Consider the following 17,252-nt stretch of genomic DNA (forward strand, 5'->3'; position numbering starts at 1 on the left):
CTTCCCTTCCCCTTCCCCTTCCCCTTCCCCTTCCCCTTCCCACACGAAAGGGAGCAAAATGACCTCCTGGCATTACCAGTTAACCATTGCCCTTTCCACAGCTGTTTGCAAGGCCTGGATTTTGTTCTGCTCTCTGACGCTTTGCCACAGTTGTACCAATCACCTGCTGTTAAAATTAATAACACTAAAGACTGGAATTAGGTTGGGAGTGGCATTTACTTAATACAAATGTAAATCACTTCATTTTCCTGCCTAATGTGTGCCTTTCTATTCAAAAGTTGTTTGTGAAGAGTTGTTTGTAGTAGAAGATGTTATGGGTGTCTGGTTGGTCACGAGGGGAAAAGCATTTTCAGCGTAGTTTTATTTAAAACTTCCTGCAGTCAGTGTGAGAGGAGTTGAGTCTTGGGAAGAAAGAAAGGGAAGGCAGTCGAATATGGAGTGCACTAAGAAATCCTGCTGTGGGCTTGCTTTGCCCATATTTTCAAGCATGTCGGTCTTAGCTTGCAAGCCCTGCTTTTCCGCTCAGCACCCCATGCCCCTCTCCGGGAGCTGATAGCTGTCAGAGATGGCTTTGAACAGGGCTGGGATCTTTACTTGATCGCATCTGCCCTCCCTGCAACAGGACCAGCCTCCTGGGTCCAGGAGCGACAGCTCAGAGCTGCAACCAGCTGCCAGGGTGCTTTGAGATGTTTTATGGGCATAAAGATCCACTGGCAGTTGGATAAAGCTGTCTTCCTCCTTGTGGGGTGAAATGCCATGTGGAAAAACAGACCAAGCCATCTGCTCGGTTTAACTGAAATATATGGAAGAATCAAGGAAGAATCCAGGGTTCTTCTAGTTAAGGCCAAAGTTGAACTCTCGGAAGTTATTTGTAAGCTGATGGCATAGCTCAGTGCCTTTGCTCAAAGGCTGTGACAGGGATGGGAGCACTAATCTGCTGCTATGGGCCAGCAAGAAACCTCTCCTTCAGAGTAACTCGGAGAAAACGGATGTAGCTATGTATGGCCCCATAGAGCCTGACCATCAGAGCAGGAAGAAAGATTGGAGCAGCCAGAGAGATAATGGCATGATTTATCCTGGGAGCGTTTGAGGCTGGGCTCCTCGCATGGTCACTGGTGCTCTGCATCTTCAGTTTTGGAAGTGGGGAGAAGGTAGAGTGAGGAGAGGAGGAGGAAGAGAGGTGCTTGGAAGCAGCATTTCAAGCTCAGTAGCTGGTCAGGAAGCTGGGCTGCCACCAGGCTGCCTCTGCTTCCCAAAAGGGGGCAAGTTGGGCGAGGACGCCCCATCTGCAGAGCAGCCGTGCTGTCTGCTGCAGCATCTCCAGCTTTGCATCACCGTTGTTTTGTTTTCCCTCGGTCGGAGGTGAATGCTGCTGGTGCAGGAGCACACGGCTACTTGGCCGTGTGGGGAAACACGGGGCACGTGTTGCTGTCCTCCTTCCCAACAAACTACAGCTGGGGGCCAGCTGAGCACACATGCACCACTTCCCTGGCATAATCGTGCCGTGAGTTAAGATCACAAAATGCTAATGCTAGCTGTAATAACCAGCCACCAAGGCAGATGACTCATCTGAGGAACTAGCAGCCAGCAAGGAATCATGTTTCCATCTTTTAGGAGAGAAAAGATCTTGGCCAGTTTAGCACAGCAGATCCGTCTCCAGAGAGACATGCAGTTGAGTAATAAGCAGCATGAGAGCAGCGCTGCAAGGAGCGTGTCTGCAAGGAGCAGAGAGGAAAGGAAGATGGCTCACTGGTGTGTTTGGGGACACAGAGGTCAGGGGAGCCTGTTTGTCCACCCAAACTGCCATCCTAGAAAGCAGAGGTTGCAGCGTCATGGGGGGGTTATCATAGAATCATAGAATCAGTAAGGTTGGAAGGGACCTCTGGAGATCATCTAGTCCAACCTCCCCTTTCAGCAGGGTCACCTAGAGCATGGTAGACAGGGTTGCATCCAGGCGGGCCTTGAATATCTCCAGAGAAGGATCTCTTTGGCAGATCTCAAATGCTCCAGCCTAGGTGCTGTATCTGACAGCGTGCAAACACCCTTCATGCAGGCAAGGGAGTACTTGGCCAGTAAGTCCCTCACTTGGGCTGAGTGTACGTCTGGGAACACCAGAGAGATCCAAGGATGAACGCTGTCCCAGGAATGGAAAAGGGGATCTAACATCATCCTGCTGCAGAGTGGGAGGAAATGATGGGCATTACAAATGACACTCTCTGTGTAATTAAGGCTGAACTCCGATGCAGTGAGTACTGCTGCATTATTAAGAGTAACTGAAAATACCCCCAGTTTAGTCATTAACTGGACCAGGGTATTCAACGAACAGATACAGTGCATGCAGCACCTTGGTGTTTCACTCCTCGGCTTGTGGAAGGGAGAAAGAGAGAGAGACAAAAATGGTTTTCAGCTGTTTTTATGTGTGCTTCATTCTGTGCAACCAAGGCCCTGGAGCGAGCAGAGCACCTCCAGATCGCCGAGGCTTTGGGCTGCTGACAAGAGAAAATTGCATTAGGATAACAGTAATTGCCTTAGTGTAATATAAAGCATACTCTAAGCCAGCAGAGCTAAAGCACAAGATCAGCGGAACCTGCAGGTGTTTGTTTAGCTCTCTTTATACCCAAAGATGGGATCCAGCACTAGACAATATTGTTTAACATCTTCATTAATGACCTGGATAATGGGGTGCACCTCAGCAAGTCTGAAGATGACATAGAACTGGGAAGAGTAGTCTGGTGGTGCTGCTGTTCAGAGGGGCCTCAACACGGTGCAGAAATGGACCAAGAGGAATGTGAAGCTCATCAGATGGAAACGCAAAGCTGTGTCATGGGGAGGAATAACCGGGGAATACATGGAATATCTGCTGGGGCAACTGGATGGAACTAGGGGGGGGGAAGAGGGGGCTGGGGGTCTTGGTGGACACCAAGTTGGGCATAAGCCCGCAATGTGTCCTTTTGGCAAAAATGGTTAATGGTATCCTGGGCTGCATTGGGAAGAGAATTGCCAGCAAGCKGAGGGAGGTGATCCTTCCCCTCTACTCAGCTCTGGTGATGCCACACCTGTAGTGCAGGGTCCAGTGCTGGGCTCCCTGGTATGAGAAGGACACAGAGCTACTAGAACAGCTCCAGTGAAGAGCCAGAAAGACGTTTAAGAGATTGTAGTGTCCCTTGTATGAGGAGCTGAGACAGCTGGGAATGTTCAGCCTGGAGAAGAGAAGGCTCTGGAGCATCTTATCAGTATAAACATCTGATGGGGGAGATAAAGAAGTCAGAGCTGGACTCTACTTAATGGGGCCCAGCAAATGGACAAGGGGCAATGGCACAAACTGAAAAACAAGAAATTCCACTGAAACATAAGAAAACACTTCTTCACTGTGAGGAAGGATGAGGAACAGGTTGCCCAGAGAGGTTATGGCATCTCCATCTTTAGAGATATTCAGACTATGACTGGACATGGTCCTTGTCAGCCTGCTCCAGCTGACTCTGCTTGAGCAGGGGTTGGAGCAGATGATCTCCAGAGATGCCTCCAACCTTGGCAGTTCAGTGTTTCTGTGACTAAGTTAGGCCCTATTTGATGCCACACCATGAGGCGGCTCTGCACCGTGCCTGATGCCCGCCCTGCTCCTTCCGAGGCATTTTAGACAGACTGCATAAAAGCTCTAGCTAAAAAACAGGGATGAATGTTAAGATTTCCTACAGCAGGTCTTCCTAAATCCAATAGCCTGGATATTTTATTGACTTCTTTATTTGACTAGAGTCATTTTCTCATTTTCTCTTGTGTCTGCGTTTCACTGTTTGCCTAGTAGCTTTTCCAAGTACACATCTACACTGAAAAAATACCCCGTAAGCAACGTTTGTTCTCGTTCCTTGAATCAGCCCCTCAGATATATTCTCTGTCTGATCTAATAACAAAAACATTTAATTTAGGACTGTGTTTCCTTGGGCTCGCATGGAGCTGGCCTACGGCAGGCGGGAGCCAGGGTCCACCCTCCCCGCTGCATCCTGGAGCCTGCCAGCCAAAATGGGGCAGTACTGGGCTGCTCTGGTTATTGGTTTCTTCTAGATGTTACTTCCGAAATAAAATCTAAAGCCTCTGGCAAACTCAAAATGATTTTTTTTTATGGAAAAGTCAAAATAATCTTTTCTATTGATCAGAATTACTGAATTCTACCTGAATTTTGCTGAATAAAGCAAAGAAATGGGACACATTTCACCAGGAAGGATGTCACATGCCCTGTGTGTTTATATCTGATCACTTCCTGCTATTCCCATTTTTTGGCTGAAAGGTCTCACAGGCTGTTCCTGAAGTGATACCCAGGCTGGTGACGGAGAAGTGGACTTGCAGCAGTCTGCTTTTCCCCAATCTCCTGCTCTCCAAAAGCACTCGTATGACAATTTGTAGAAAGACTTTCAGTTTTAGTTGACAACTCTACCTTTCCTTTTTTAATTATTTTTAATTTTGCACATTTCACAATAGACACAATACTGAAATCATTTTGAGGGTCTTTTGGTTCAATCTATTTGATACTTTATGAAAAAGGTTTACAGCAAAGTCTCGAAAAGTGGTTCAAAAAGACAAATACAAAGTTTCACTGTCACTGCGAGTACATATGTTTTTCTTTTTAAATTGCTCATCTAGTGACCTGGAGCCATGAACTCGCACCGCCCAGGCTGACTTCTTTGTTTGCTTCATTTTGTTAATAATGCAAAACAATAATGCTTTGTGGTTGTACTAGAGACATTTAGCTTTCAGAACATCTTTGTGACAATGGATGGGTCATGCTGAAATGTTATGGGTGTCCAAGCATTTGTCCACGGGATCCATCTGTTGGTTTGCCTGAACTCTGGCTCCAGAAGAGGGAATTTCCCCTTGCACTTAGACTTTGCTACTCAAAGTAATCTCCATGACTGCTTTTTTTCCTCCTTTTTTCCCTGTTGTTTGAGTCTGTAGTATTATTCAGCTGCCACAGAAAAAACAGTGTCAGTCACCTCAGGGCTGTTCACCCCAAAAATCAGGTCACTACATCATGTCCCTGAGCAAAGCTTCCTCTCTTGCAGGTGCCAAAGCCCGGAGTTTCAAATCAGGCATGGGTGAGTAGAGACAGGATGGGAAAAGAGAGTGGTTAATGGTCACCTCCTGGCCTCAGCTACGGGACTCCAGACCCCCCTGCCAGGATCAGTTTCCTCCAAAAAAATCCCTGTCACTGAGTGTGCTCCTGGTGCTGGTAGAGGGAAGAGTGACCTCCAAACCCTGGCAGCATGGGGCAGCCTAGGTCTCGAGGGGAAAAAAATGAAATATTGAAATGGAGCAGTCTCAGGGCTGCGGGAGGTTCAGCTTCACTTGCCGTTAGCTTTTTAGTGATGTGGAGATTTGGTGCTTTTGTCTAAGGAACCACAGTGCAGTCGCRTGAGTGCATCCTCCAGCGCCCGGCTGAAGGAGCCCCACGCCGGGCTGACCTGTGCCGGCAGTGGGAAGGGTTTCACCCCGCAAAGGCTGCTGAGCCCTGCCCGCTGGCTGCAAATTGCCCCGCTACATGGCCAAAAAGGGTGCAAGTGCAGAGTTCTGGCCATTTCTCCCAGCTTTGTCCAAAGGTTGTCCCGGCTTCTTGCCCTTTATCCAGCAGCAATGAGCCTGGGGCTGCTGCCTTGCTGGCAGTGAGTGTGGTAATTCAAGCTCCTCATAAAATATCATGCAATGCCCTCTGCTGAAAGGCCACTTCCATTGCAGGCGCTAACCTGGAATAAAACCTCCTCCCTCTTTTCCTCCAGCCCTGTCCTCCAGGAGAAATCGCATCCTTTGCAGTGAGCTGCCTTGCTCTACCCAGCTGTGGGAGTGGGTGGCCTGCGAGGCAGCGCCGGAGGAGCTGTGTTCAGAGCGAGCAGCTCGAAAGCAGGCCTAGCTCCATCCCGGCAGCAGCCCCAAGAGGTCAGAGAGCCAGGGCAGCAGCTAGCCTCAAACCTCCAACAAGCCCAAGAGCTTCTGTTAACGCTCCTCCACGCAACAGAACGTTTTGTTCGATTTTTCCAAGCGGAAACTCCAAATCTTTCAGTAAAACTGTACTTTCCCTCAGAACTGGCCTACTTTCCAACGGAAGCTATTTAATGGAAAATTCTCAATTAACCTAAAACTATCAGGCAGATGAACAGTCGAGCATGACCCGTCGCTGGGGGTGCGCTCTGCCAAGCTGAGGACAGCCCTTCCCATTAGGAAATCATCTCCCTCCTTGGTCACTGCACTAGCAAGAAAGCCAGTGACGAGAAGGGCAATAACCCAGCGATGACCTAAGAGTTTCACCAGGACGGTGACAACTTCTTGCATTGCAGGTCACCGAAAGGGAGCACCAAAAAAAGAGGGATTCATCAGAGTGGGCTGGGGAAAGCTTTTATCTCCCTGGCTGAGTCCATGCGGGGTTTTGCAATGCGGAAGTCCAGTGTCAGAGCTCTTTCCAGTCCGTGTTACAACTGGCCTGAGGTTTGTGCTCAGTCAGGAAAAGCCAGAGTGTTTATGTCACTGACCGCCCATTGACCGGCCAAGGGGTGAGTGCAGGAGAGTTAACCTCTGCAGCCGGGACCGGTGGGAAGGGCTGTGCTATATAGGGCGTGGGGGAAAGGCAGAGACAGAGCAGAGCTCAGCTCCTTTCTGCTCACTGCTCAATCCTGATTTTTCCGTGGTGTGAAGAGCCCTGCTCCACGGTGACAGCCAAAAATGGATGCTGGGACCGTCGTTACTCTTTTCTTCCTCTCCATCTTGTGTCTTCTGGTCTGGCAAAATAATAGGAAAAGAAGACAGCTCCCTCCAGGACCGACCCCATGGCCCATCCTAGGCAATTTATGGCAAAAAGACGTCCTACCCCTCTACAATTCCCATGAGAAGGTAAGAAATCAGCTCGCAGCATTGTACCAGCTCCCTGACGCTGGCAGGGCAGCAGGAAAGAGAGCAGCAATATCCTATGTCAAAATAAAAGGGGAATCATATCAGTCACTCTTTTTTCCTCCTTTCTTTTTTCTGTCTCTTTCCCTCCATCCTTTCTTGCTCTGTCAAAATATCCTAAATCTCTGCTAGTTGGAGTATAATCAATACTGTTGTTTAAGTCCTTCTCGTGCTTTAGTAGGACCCATGGAAGTAACACTAATCCTTTTTTGGTTCAGCAAAGCATTTAATCCTCTCCTGCCTTCCAGAGTCACTTTCTAGTAAGATCAGATGAGCTTTAAAATTCACAAAGTATCAATGAGAACATAACCTCCCCGGGACATGGCTGGGGTGGTGGGAGTGAGGCAAGAACATGCTGGTAGCCTCAAGAGATATGCTCCTCATGACCAGCACATCTCCATGCTGCCCACGTGTTCTCCAGCACTGTAATCTCTAGGCAAAATTAAAAATTAAATTAATCACTGAGATGATGCTATAATAGCCTTGGGTCTTGGTGGTTCTAACACGGAAGTTTCTCAAGAACTTCAGAGGAGCCTTGCTGGAGGCTTTGTTTCCCCAGGCATTGTAGCTCATGCCAGCTGGACGCAGTTTTGTGAGGAGGATTCCCAGGCACAGCGCTTGGGGATATGCTTCCCGCTCTGAACTGCTGCAAAGAAGACCGGCAGCTGCTGTCCCAACACGAGGTGTGATCAGATCTCCATACACCAGCCAAGCCTAAAGCATGGGGCCCTTTGTGGTGAAATCAGCTCTGCGTAAGGGCCAAGAGGATGTATTGCAGCTGAGCACTGAGAGCCTCTCTCTCTCAACTCTCTGTTTCTCCTAGTGCTCCAATTCTGCTCTGCTCTTGAAAGCCAAACTCCCATCCTTTCGTCTCAGCTTTGTGGCCTGGAGGTATCCAAGGAGCCTAGGGTAACATCTCAGCACCTAATTTATCACACCTTTTCCATCCTTCTTCCTCCAGCTCAGGGAGAAGTATGGCCCCATGTTCACTGTCTGGCTGGGACTGAAGCCAGCTGTGGTGCTCTGTGGGTACGAGGTGGTGAAGGATGCTCTGCTTGGTCATTCTGAGGAGTTTGGAGGGAGACCTGAAATACCTCTTCAGGTCCATGTGTCAAAAGATTACGGTAGGTGCTTCGATTTCTTCTTTATTATTCTTTGGATGAGCACAAAGTAGCTGATTGCAGCTGGCCAGTGAATGATTACATGTATGGTGAGGGACTCAATGCCCAAGATTTCAAAACCACATTTCCTATTTCGCAAGTCCTTCAATCTGTTACATCTCTTATCTGAGGACAATATTAATTCCTATTAGATAACTCCTATGAATGCAGACTTCCGGCTTTGTTTTTAGTTTCTTCTGGGATGCTCATCCTTTCAAGGATGCTGTGCACACACCAGGGTCAAGTTCTGGCTCAGTGCTCTGTTGCTCCTCAGTCGGATTTAGCACAGGAGTCCTCTGTTCTCATGGAGGAGCTAACGTACTGGCAGCTGAGTAACTTCCATTGCTTCCTCTCAGGTTTTATCTCCACCAACGACAAGAAGTGGCGCGAGCTGCGGAGGTTCACGCTCAGCACCCTGCGGGACTTTGGGATGGGGAAGAACACCATGTCACAGCGTGTGCAGCAGGAGGCCCAGCATCTTGTGCAGCTGCTAGCAAGCTTCAAAGGTGACATAGGTCCTGCCCTTCCTGGCTGTTGGGGCAGTGAGAGAACACATGACAGCCTTGTAGGACAAGTTTGATCCCCAGAGCTATTTGCAGCTGCTGATGTGAACAGTTCTTGTTGAGAGAGGACTTAGACTGTCCTTCCATACTGAGAGAGGGCAGTGAGGATGTCAGTCCAGTCATGGTTGTGAAAGCCAGAGTGGGAACTTTCCTCCATGAATTTGTGCACATGTTGAGTGGCCACCGAGGAACTTTTCATGCTCAAAGAACAGAAATAGGAAACTAAACTTCATAGCACTGAGGATGCAAGAACACCAAACTGCCCAGGCTGTGCAAAGGGTTCCCACAACAATGAACTTCGGCCAGGGCAACCACCTTTTCTGTTGCTTTCTTATTTTAAAATAAGACAGCAATGATGCCTGCAAGGCCTCTTTAAGGAGTCATTGCTTAGCGCAGAGGCAGAAGAGATGGAGGATTTGGTTGTACACTGGGCACTGTTATGACCCTACTGTCTCCAAAGAGGATGATGAAATAGCAGCAGACTGCACAAATGAGGGGCTGGATCACTGCACAGAGGTGCTCCTGCAGGCCCTCCAATTCACTGCAGGATGCCAGTGGGGTGCTCAAAGCATCGAGATCCCTCTACTTTCCTCAGTCCCAAATACTGAGAAGGGATTAAGGAGCAGGCAGATATATCTAGGTGTCTATACCTGGGTGAGCTTTTGATCCATCCATTAGAACTGAAGGGTTCAGCTGAGGCTCAGAGCTAAGAGAAAGGACAGCTGCTTGAAGGAGAAGGGCATTTTCTGAGTGTGAGGCAAATGATTAACTTCTAACTTTTCAATGTCTTTTTTGCTTGTCACTGCAGGGGAGGCCTTTGAGCCAATGATAAATTTCAGACATGCAGTTGCTAATGTGATTTGCTCTGTTGTCTTCGGGAGCCGTTACAGCTACAGTGATACAGCCTTTCTGGAGCTATTGGACATGATTGGGAATTATGTCAGTTTTTTCCTCTCCCCCATTGCCATGGTATGTGCTCTTGCTGCGCTCAGTGACCTCATTTCTGATATATTCAGGCAGTCTAGAGACACTCCTTGGCTTTGGACTAGATGTCTGGCTTTGCCTACGACAGCATTTCTTTGCCAGTGACATTGATGGGACTTAAGCATATGGCTACATTAGGCATATGTTTCAATTCTGTCCCAGATCAGATGGAGGAAAATGTTCTTTGTGGCTCCGATCCAGCAGCTGGACAGCTTCTTCCAGGCAGCCCTTGGGCAATGTCCCCCAAATGTCCATGATTTACATTTTTATGGTTGTCCCTGGAAATAAGTCTCAATGCACCACACCGTATATTCCTGGGAATTGTCACACTGGGTGCTAGCACTTGAAACCAGACATAAGAGAAGATAGAACAACACTCGTCTTTGAGAGAAGCTCTCTCCAGGCACCTGAACCCTCCTGTACCTCTCTTGTCCACAGGTATATAACACCTTTCCCAGCATCATGCAGCACCTCCCTGGACCACACCATAAAGCCTTGGCAGAATGTGAGAAGCTGAAGGACTACATCCAAGAAAGAGTCGAACATCATAAGCAGACCCTGGATCCCAGCTCTCCTCGGGATTACATTGACTGTTTCCTTATAAAAGCAAAGAAGGTAAAGGTGCAAAAGATTTTATCTCCTGCTCTAAAATCAGTTTTAATTCTCAAAGGTGCTTAGTAAGGCTTAACCTCTAGCCACATACTCCAGGGTAAGGGTCACAGAGAAGGTGCTGAGGGACTCTGATGCAAACCGAGCAAAGGCAGCACCCCCTTGGCTGCCTTGAAATTTGCCTAGGGGACAAGGGCTGCCCTCAAGAACTGGCTACAGCCTAAAGATAATCACACAACTTGTATTGAATTGCCTCCCTATCACACACTTGCAGGAGAAGAGCAGCCTGGAGAACATGTACAGCAATGAAGATCTGGTCATGTCAGTATTCAGCCTCTTTGGTGCTGGGACAACAACCACTGGCAATGCCCTCGTCTTCTTCCTCTTGGTGCTGAGTAAATTCCCCCATATTCAAGGTAAGGGCACCAAAATGCAACCATTTCCTTTGCCTTAGTAAGGCATGGTGCAGCAAAGAAGCAGACTTCAGAGTCCCAGCCCTGGAGGCTCCTGTTTGGGGACATTTTGCTGTGAGATCAAAATCAGCCTCTGTGGATTGCTCAAGAATGAGATCCATTAAGCAAAAATGCAGATAGGCCAGGGAGCTCCACACATCTTCTCTCACTATCCACTAGGCATTCTCCCTCTTTTCCCTCTTACTCTGCCTGTGTGAATGGCCCTGGATGGACACAAGATAGATGTTCTTGGCAAAGCCTTGAACCTGCATGATCGAGAGAGCCATGCGGGCAGACATGGTACCTGCCATGCGGGCAGACATGGCAGACCTACTTTTGGTCTTTAAAAGGGGTTACACTAGGTTCCTCACTCTCTGCTAGGTCATCCTTTGACTCTAGAATAGGTGTATGTAGAGGCCAGTGAGAAATTACTGAAAGCCTTCACAGAGAAAGCACTGCAGCCCTGAATTTGAGTTTTTTCCTCAACTCCCAGCCAAGGTCCAGAAGGAGATCGATGCAGTGGTGGGCACAGACCGTGCTCCCAGCACAGAGGACAAGCTGAAGATGCCATACACCAATGCCGTGATCCATGAGCTGCAGCGCTTCCAGAAGTCCCGCATAGAGAACTTCCCTCGGATGACCACACAGGATGTCAAGTTCAGGGGCCACATCATCCCCAAGGTGGCCTAGTGGTCCTGGGCTCTCTGGCACTTCTGAGGGGAGGAGTGGCATAAAAACCTTGAACAAGATTTGTATTGATCCCTGGACTGTTTGCTCACTTGTAAAGGCCACCAGTCTTTCCCAATCCTTGGTGAGGCAAGGTGGGGATAACCTTTTTGCGGAGGAGAAGAGGGCAGTGAATGCCACAGCTAATCCTACCCACGCATCCCTGCTGCTTGCCTATCCTGGCACACCACCTCTTCCCTTCCTTCAGTGCACACCACTGCCACTGAGATAACCAGCGGTACCTGTGCTGGCACTACTGGTGAGCCAAGCCCAGCCCTCACCCCCACTGCAGATTTGGATGGCACTCCTGGTTTGGATTTTAATTGCAGGCATTTTTTGCTACACCCACCCCAAAGGACTGCATCCTTGCTTTGGACTTTGTGCAAGGAGAGGCTTTTAAAAATAAATCAGTAGGAGTAAATAAATCAAGGGATAGTTTCTTTCTCAATTTCTGAATGAAACCACAGTTGCACAGAGAGATGGCTGGGATTGTGGGCAAGAGCTGAGCCCCACATCTGTCTTCTGTGCCTGGCAGGTTTAAAGTGCAGAGCCATCACCAGGAGCTGCCTCTCAAAGGACACCTATATTCACCTGCCCCACAGGTTGTTCCTCAGCTAGTAATTCTGCTTACCAAAGCCATATGCTGTGATACTCATGTTCCTTCTTGCTTTTCCTGTCTTGTCCCTCTCCCGCAGGACACAGTTGTTATTCCAGTATTATCTTCAGTGCATACGGATCCAGTCCAGTGGGAGAACCCCCAAAAATTTGACCCAGGCCACTTCTTGGATGAGAAAGGCCAATTCAGGAAGCGAGAAGCCTTCATGGCTTTCTCTGCAGGTAACTGCTTAGCCCTGCACATGGACTTTGCTGGGATGCTGCCTGCTTGCTACTGTGCAATGACTGCACTGGTGGATCTGAATCCACCTGAAGGAAAGTCAGTGTGAAAGGGCTACTGATGTGTGTTGGCAGCAAAGTTATTCCTTTAATCTGGGCTCTTCACTTGCCTGGGTTAGGTTTAGTTCAGTTGGCTAGAGTGTGATGCTAACAATGCCAAGGTCGCGGGTTCGATCCCCGAACGGGCCACTCGCTTGAGGGTTGGACTAGATGATTTCCAGAGGTCCTTTCCAACCTTACCAGTTCTATGATTCTATCCTTCTCTGCGCATGTATTTTCCCTCCAAATGTAGTGATTCCTTCAAGCACTGGATCAAGCTATCTCTTTTTCTCACTGTGCCTCACAGGAAAGCGGATGTGCCCAGGAGAGGCACTGGCCCGGATCGAGCTCTTCCTCTTCCTCACTACGCTGCTGCAAAACTTCACCTTTGAGCTTGCCATCGAGTATGAGGAGATAGATATATTCACCCTATGGCTAGAGATAGAGAGACGGGCAACACTGGGCAAATTCCTTGCCATACAACGCCAGGCACGTTATTGAGCAGAAAGCAAATGGCAGAAAGAAGCAGTCTCCCCATGTGCTTCTACGTGTGTTCAATTGCTCAGAAATCAGAGAGCAGTGTAAATATGAGCTGTACAGAAGCCAAGATACAAAAAAAAGGAGGGTTGCTTTGGACTTAGGGTGCTAGACTTCCACTTGGAGCATAAATACTCAGCTCTGCCACCGAGCTTGGAGGTGTCCTTGCTCCTAATCTTAATCCTCCCGTGTCCCAGTAACATGAGGAAGATGGCACTGGTATTCCTCTCCTGTAGCTATTGACTCTAGTTAAACCTTAAGCTCCTTGCAGCAGGGCTGTCTCCAGCTGTAACTCCTGGAGCATGGTGGTATCTCATTGAAGTCAGAGATTGTGAATGCTTCTGTAATAAAAATAACCATCGCTGCTTGATGCTAACAAAGATGTTCTGTTTGTTGCTTTACATCAAGAGAGAGGTGATGTATCCTTTCCACCATCTGAGATTTTCCCAAGGCCACAGCAAGGTGGGGGGCTTTCTATAAGGCACAGCAACCAAGATAACAAGTAGGAGACACCAAACTCTTCTGTTTCTTTTCTTTGACCACACTCAAGCCTGGACTCCCCTTACTTGTTACCACCCGTTTTACACAATGCCTGCAACACCATGAGTCACACTTACTCTGCTCCTCACAACCCATCACGCTGTAATGACGCCCTTGTGAACCACAGTATTGGTCCTCGTAATGTAAAAGATGACACAGGTGGGGAAATGTGCTGTTAGATCTGAGTGTCATGGTTGAGAAGCTGGAAGAGCTTTGCCACCAAAGTCACTCCTCTTTCCTTCTTAGTAGTGGTCAATGTTTTTTGCACTTGCACTGCTTTGATCAACTGCTAAAATAAAGAGGGCAGCCAACAGACGCTCTCTAGGATTTATTCCAAAACATTGATCCTTTAAAGAAAAGGCCTTTACATTAAATAATGCTTCAAAGGGAAAAAATGACTCAGACAGAGGCACACTATGTCCGAGCCTCAGCAATGTTCTAGGCTCTTCCTTCCACTGATGGATGACTCCTGGTTTCTCCATGTTCACGAGCTAGAGCACTGTGTAGTTGGGTTCCTCAGCTGGGTTCCTTTCACAGTTGTGCTGCAGATTCTCTGGCTGGCCTTTAAAAACCAATAGTTTTCCCATTGCCTCCAACTCTTCCAACTGCAAACCTTCCCAGTCACAGGACTTTGACTCTGTCCATTCCACAGGTGTCTACCTTTTCACCTTTTTTTTTTTTTTCCTGTGTTCTGTGACAGACTGAGGCAGGAAAACATCCAATTTGTTTTCTCTGTGACTTAAATCTTAAAATAAATCTTGTTTATCTCAGGAATTTACTGCTTGCTTCAGAACTTTAACCTGCAGATCTGTAGCTGCAGAGTGGTCTCCCCAAGCGGTCATGTGCAACCTTGTAGCAGCCAAATGGTTTCAGCTGGGGTAGAAGCCCAGTTTGCCATTAAAAGGGCTGAGTTACAGTGCAGAAGAGCTGCAATTCAGGAGGAGTATGTGGAAGAGCAGAGCAGATAAAAATTGCCCAGCTACTGAAGTTGCTGCACTGCTTTGGCCTTTATTTCTGTGCTGTCTTTGATATTGCTCCAGCCAACATGCTCAGTTCTGCTCTGCAGGCGTAAGTGCAACTTGTAAAATAACCCCAGAGGTTTTTTTTGTAAAACATCTGGCAGAGAAGAGCCTGCCTGGTGCTCTAGCCCTCCTGCTCCCTCTGGGCAGCAGGGTTAAGCTTGTTGCTGAGGATGTTGTCCTTGCAGTGCATGGTGAGGCCCAGGGTCTCTGCTGAGGTTGGGACGGGGAGGCAGCGGTGGTGCGGGATTGCACGATGACCTTGGGGCTGGTTTGGGCCTCGCTGGGCTGCTGAGACTTCTCTGTACGGTGGCTTCCAGCAGGCAATCTGCTCCGCGTAGATGTGACTGCTCCTCCTGAAGCCTTCTCGAGGTTGGTAGGATTGGGGCAGGGTACTGCTTGGCAGCCCTGGGTACTCATTGCACCCAGAGAGCAGTTTCTGGGGGTGAGGGGTGCTGCCCTGTTTGCTGTGAGTATTTGTGATGCCCTCTCAAAGGGATAGAGCCCAGCTGGGAGCGCCGGCTGGTGTCTGCACGCTAGGGAGGAAAGTTGCTCCCTAGCAAGCTTTTGCAGCCCACTGCCTAAGTGAGGAGAGGGGGCTTTGGCTTGCTGGTTGTGATGGCATGTGTAAAGCAAAAGAAAAAGCTCTCCGTCTGCATGCAGCTTGTCTCCCACAGGGCTGTGCTGCCAGTAGCATGCACTTGCCTGTGTGTGAGACCCTCAAAGGTGCTTCTTCGCACTTGCTTTCGGGCACAGACACTGAAGCTGGGAGGTGAAGGTCTTTAGACCTCTCCAAGGCTTTCTAAGGGCGCTGCAGCCCTGCAATGCCCGGTAGTTCACTAACTGCTGTTACTCACTGTTTGCTTACAACCAGGAGGAATGCCAGCTCTCGTGGGCTGTGAATGCTGGCACATGCAGCTATTTCTCCCCCACACTTTATATGCCACCCCTTCCAATTTAAAAACCTCCCATGTCAGGGCTTGGTCCCTAGCCTGCATTAGATCCACACTCCTGTTGAGCTAAATCCTATTTTCACTTGATTTTAAGATGCTGCTTTCCCTTTCCCCTTGGTTGTATCCTCTCCATGAGGAGAGAGAAGGCTGATGCCAACTGTGGTACCACTTGCTGTAGCCGTTCTAGTAGGAAAAGTGCCCAAGCAGATATAAACACCTGCTGCTGTTGTAGTAACTGGATGATTGAGAGCTAAGATCTCTTCTTCGTGACCTGGAAGAGCTAGAGAACTACCAAAAAAGCAGAGTTGCCCAAGATATCTATGAGGGCAAAGCTTGAACTTGCCTATGATGCTTCTGGTCCTCATAAGCCCAAGAAGCAGCCTGCAGCTTCCTAGGGTACAGTCCTCTTCTTGGGGTTTATCCCCTACACGGTAGGTTTTAAATGCTTCAAGGAGACTTCACGATGCTTGCAACGGACACATCAGGGAGGCAAAGATTGTTTCCTAGCTACAACCCAGGAGAGCATTTTCTGTGCTTAGAGAGTAAAATGGGTCACTGCAGGAGGGACTGTGATCTCTGCAGCAGAGAGTGTCAAGCTTTGATTTAATTAGGTAAGCAAGCATGTAGAGACACCTCCCAGCTATGTTTGGTACCAGTGGAAAAGGGTGGTGCTGTTATAACTGGCTACTGGGGTCTACTTCGTTCCAGGAAAACAACCCTCCACTGGGGAGGAATTGTGGAGGATGGAGCTCTGCTCTTCTCTGCTTGCTCTCCCGAAGAGCCACTTAGAAATCGCGGGTGTCAAACGTGACCGTTGTGATGAGCGTGAGGTGGCTGCTTGGGGGCCTGAGCCCATGATACTTCTTGCTTTGTGCGGTGAGCTTAGTCTGCATGCACCAAAGTAAACCGCTACACCTGCCCCGCTCGGATCTCCACAAGAGATGCTGCCATGCAGAGAGCATCCCAGCACTGTCTTTTCTGCTTCTACTTGCCAATAAATTAAAGAGCCAAACAGGTACAGCAGAAACTCCAAACTTGCATTTACTGGCACATACAAAACAAGACCCAGGTACATGACCCAGTAATGCATTTGAGTCTGTCTTTGTGGGTAGCCAGTGGGTGCTTGAGGAGGGAGGAACTCTTTGAGGTCTGATCTGCTTTCTTCTGCTTTCCCACTTGGGCTCATCTGCCAAAGAAACTATCTTAGTCTCTTCAGAGGACAGCATTTTAGTAATCTCATTTGTCCTCCTACCTTCTGAACAACAGATGAGCCAGCCTGGTTTTCTCTTATTCTGTGTGTGCTTTAACTCATTAAGTCATTAAATGAGGTCTTCTTTCAACCAAAGGTAGGCTGGGATTCTGGGGGAAGACTAAAAATATATTTGTTTTTGACCAACAAAAGCTGACTGCAAAGTATTTGAGGACTTCGCACACTCTCTTCTTAAATACTCCCTGGATCAACACTGTTCAATTTTACTTTGTCTCTAGGGCTCTGCCTATAAAAGCAAACATTTCAGTGTACAAAGGCCAATTATACTCCCACTTTCCAGAGGCTTTTTACATCTGTTTACTTTACTTCCCTGTTAGCTTCTATTCCAGGGCCCCTGCACCACGTGGCTGCCAGGCTGCCCACCTGCCTCCTCATCCTCCCTGCGCAGATAGACCTCCCCCCCCCCCCCTTCTCCCCTGGCCTTTTCATCTCCTGGCTGATCATCTCAGGCAGCTGGGGCTGGGCACCTTCCTTCCCATTTTAAGATTCAGCAAACAGTCATCGTAACCGCTCTTCTAAAATGGAACATTAAGAACGTGAATAGGCTCTATACAGTCCAAATTCAGTAACTTTAAGATT

General features: G+C 48.5%; 1 protein-coding gene across 1 annotated transcript; it reads left to right on the top strand.

Moving 5' to 3' along the window:
• The first annotated feature begins 6,601 nt into the window (after positions 1-6,601).
• LOC146599587 (cytochrome P450 2C5-like) lies at positions 6,602-13,072 on the top strand. Its single transcript, XM_085298290.1, has 9 exons — positions 6,602-6,870; positions 7,889-8,051; positions 8,444-8,593; positions 9,459-9,619; positions 10,073-10,249; positions 10,518-10,659; positions 11,189-11,376; positions 12,117-12,258; positions 12,662-13,072. The coding sequence occupies exons 1-9, from the start codon at positions 6,703-6,705 to the stop codon at positions 12,853-12,855; spliced, it is 1,485 nt and encodes a 494-aa protein (XP_085154416.1). The 5' UTR covers positions 6,602-6,702; the 3' UTR covers positions 12,856-13,072.
• Positions 13,073-17,252: the final 4,180 nt, after the last annotated feature.

The sequence above is a fragment of the Rhea americana genome, unplaced genomic scaffold, assembly GCF_003343005.1.
Source record: "Rhea americana isolate MKP2758 unplaced genomic scaffold, rheAme1 scaffold_138, whole genome shotgun sequence".
Lineage (NCBI taxonomy): Eukaryota > Metazoa > Chordata > Aves > Rheiformes > Rheidae > Rhea > Rhea americana.

What these genes read in the sequence shown, in the direction of transcription:
- LOC146599587 (XM_085298290.1), top strand. Translation starts at nt 6,703, where the DNA reads ATGGATGCTGGGACCGTCGTTACTCTTTTCTTCCTCTCCATCTTGTGT. An exon ending in TCCTTATAAAAGCAAAGAAG is followed by an intron (nt 10,250 to 10,517) that starts GTAAAGGTGCAA and finishes ACACACTTGCAG; the next exon opens with GAGAAGAGCAGCCTGGAGAA. An exon ending in CTTCATGGCTTTCTCTGCAG is followed by an intron (nt 12,259 to 12,661) that starts GTAACTGCTTAG and finishes TGTGCCTCACAG; the next exon opens with GAAAGCGGATGTGCCCAGGA.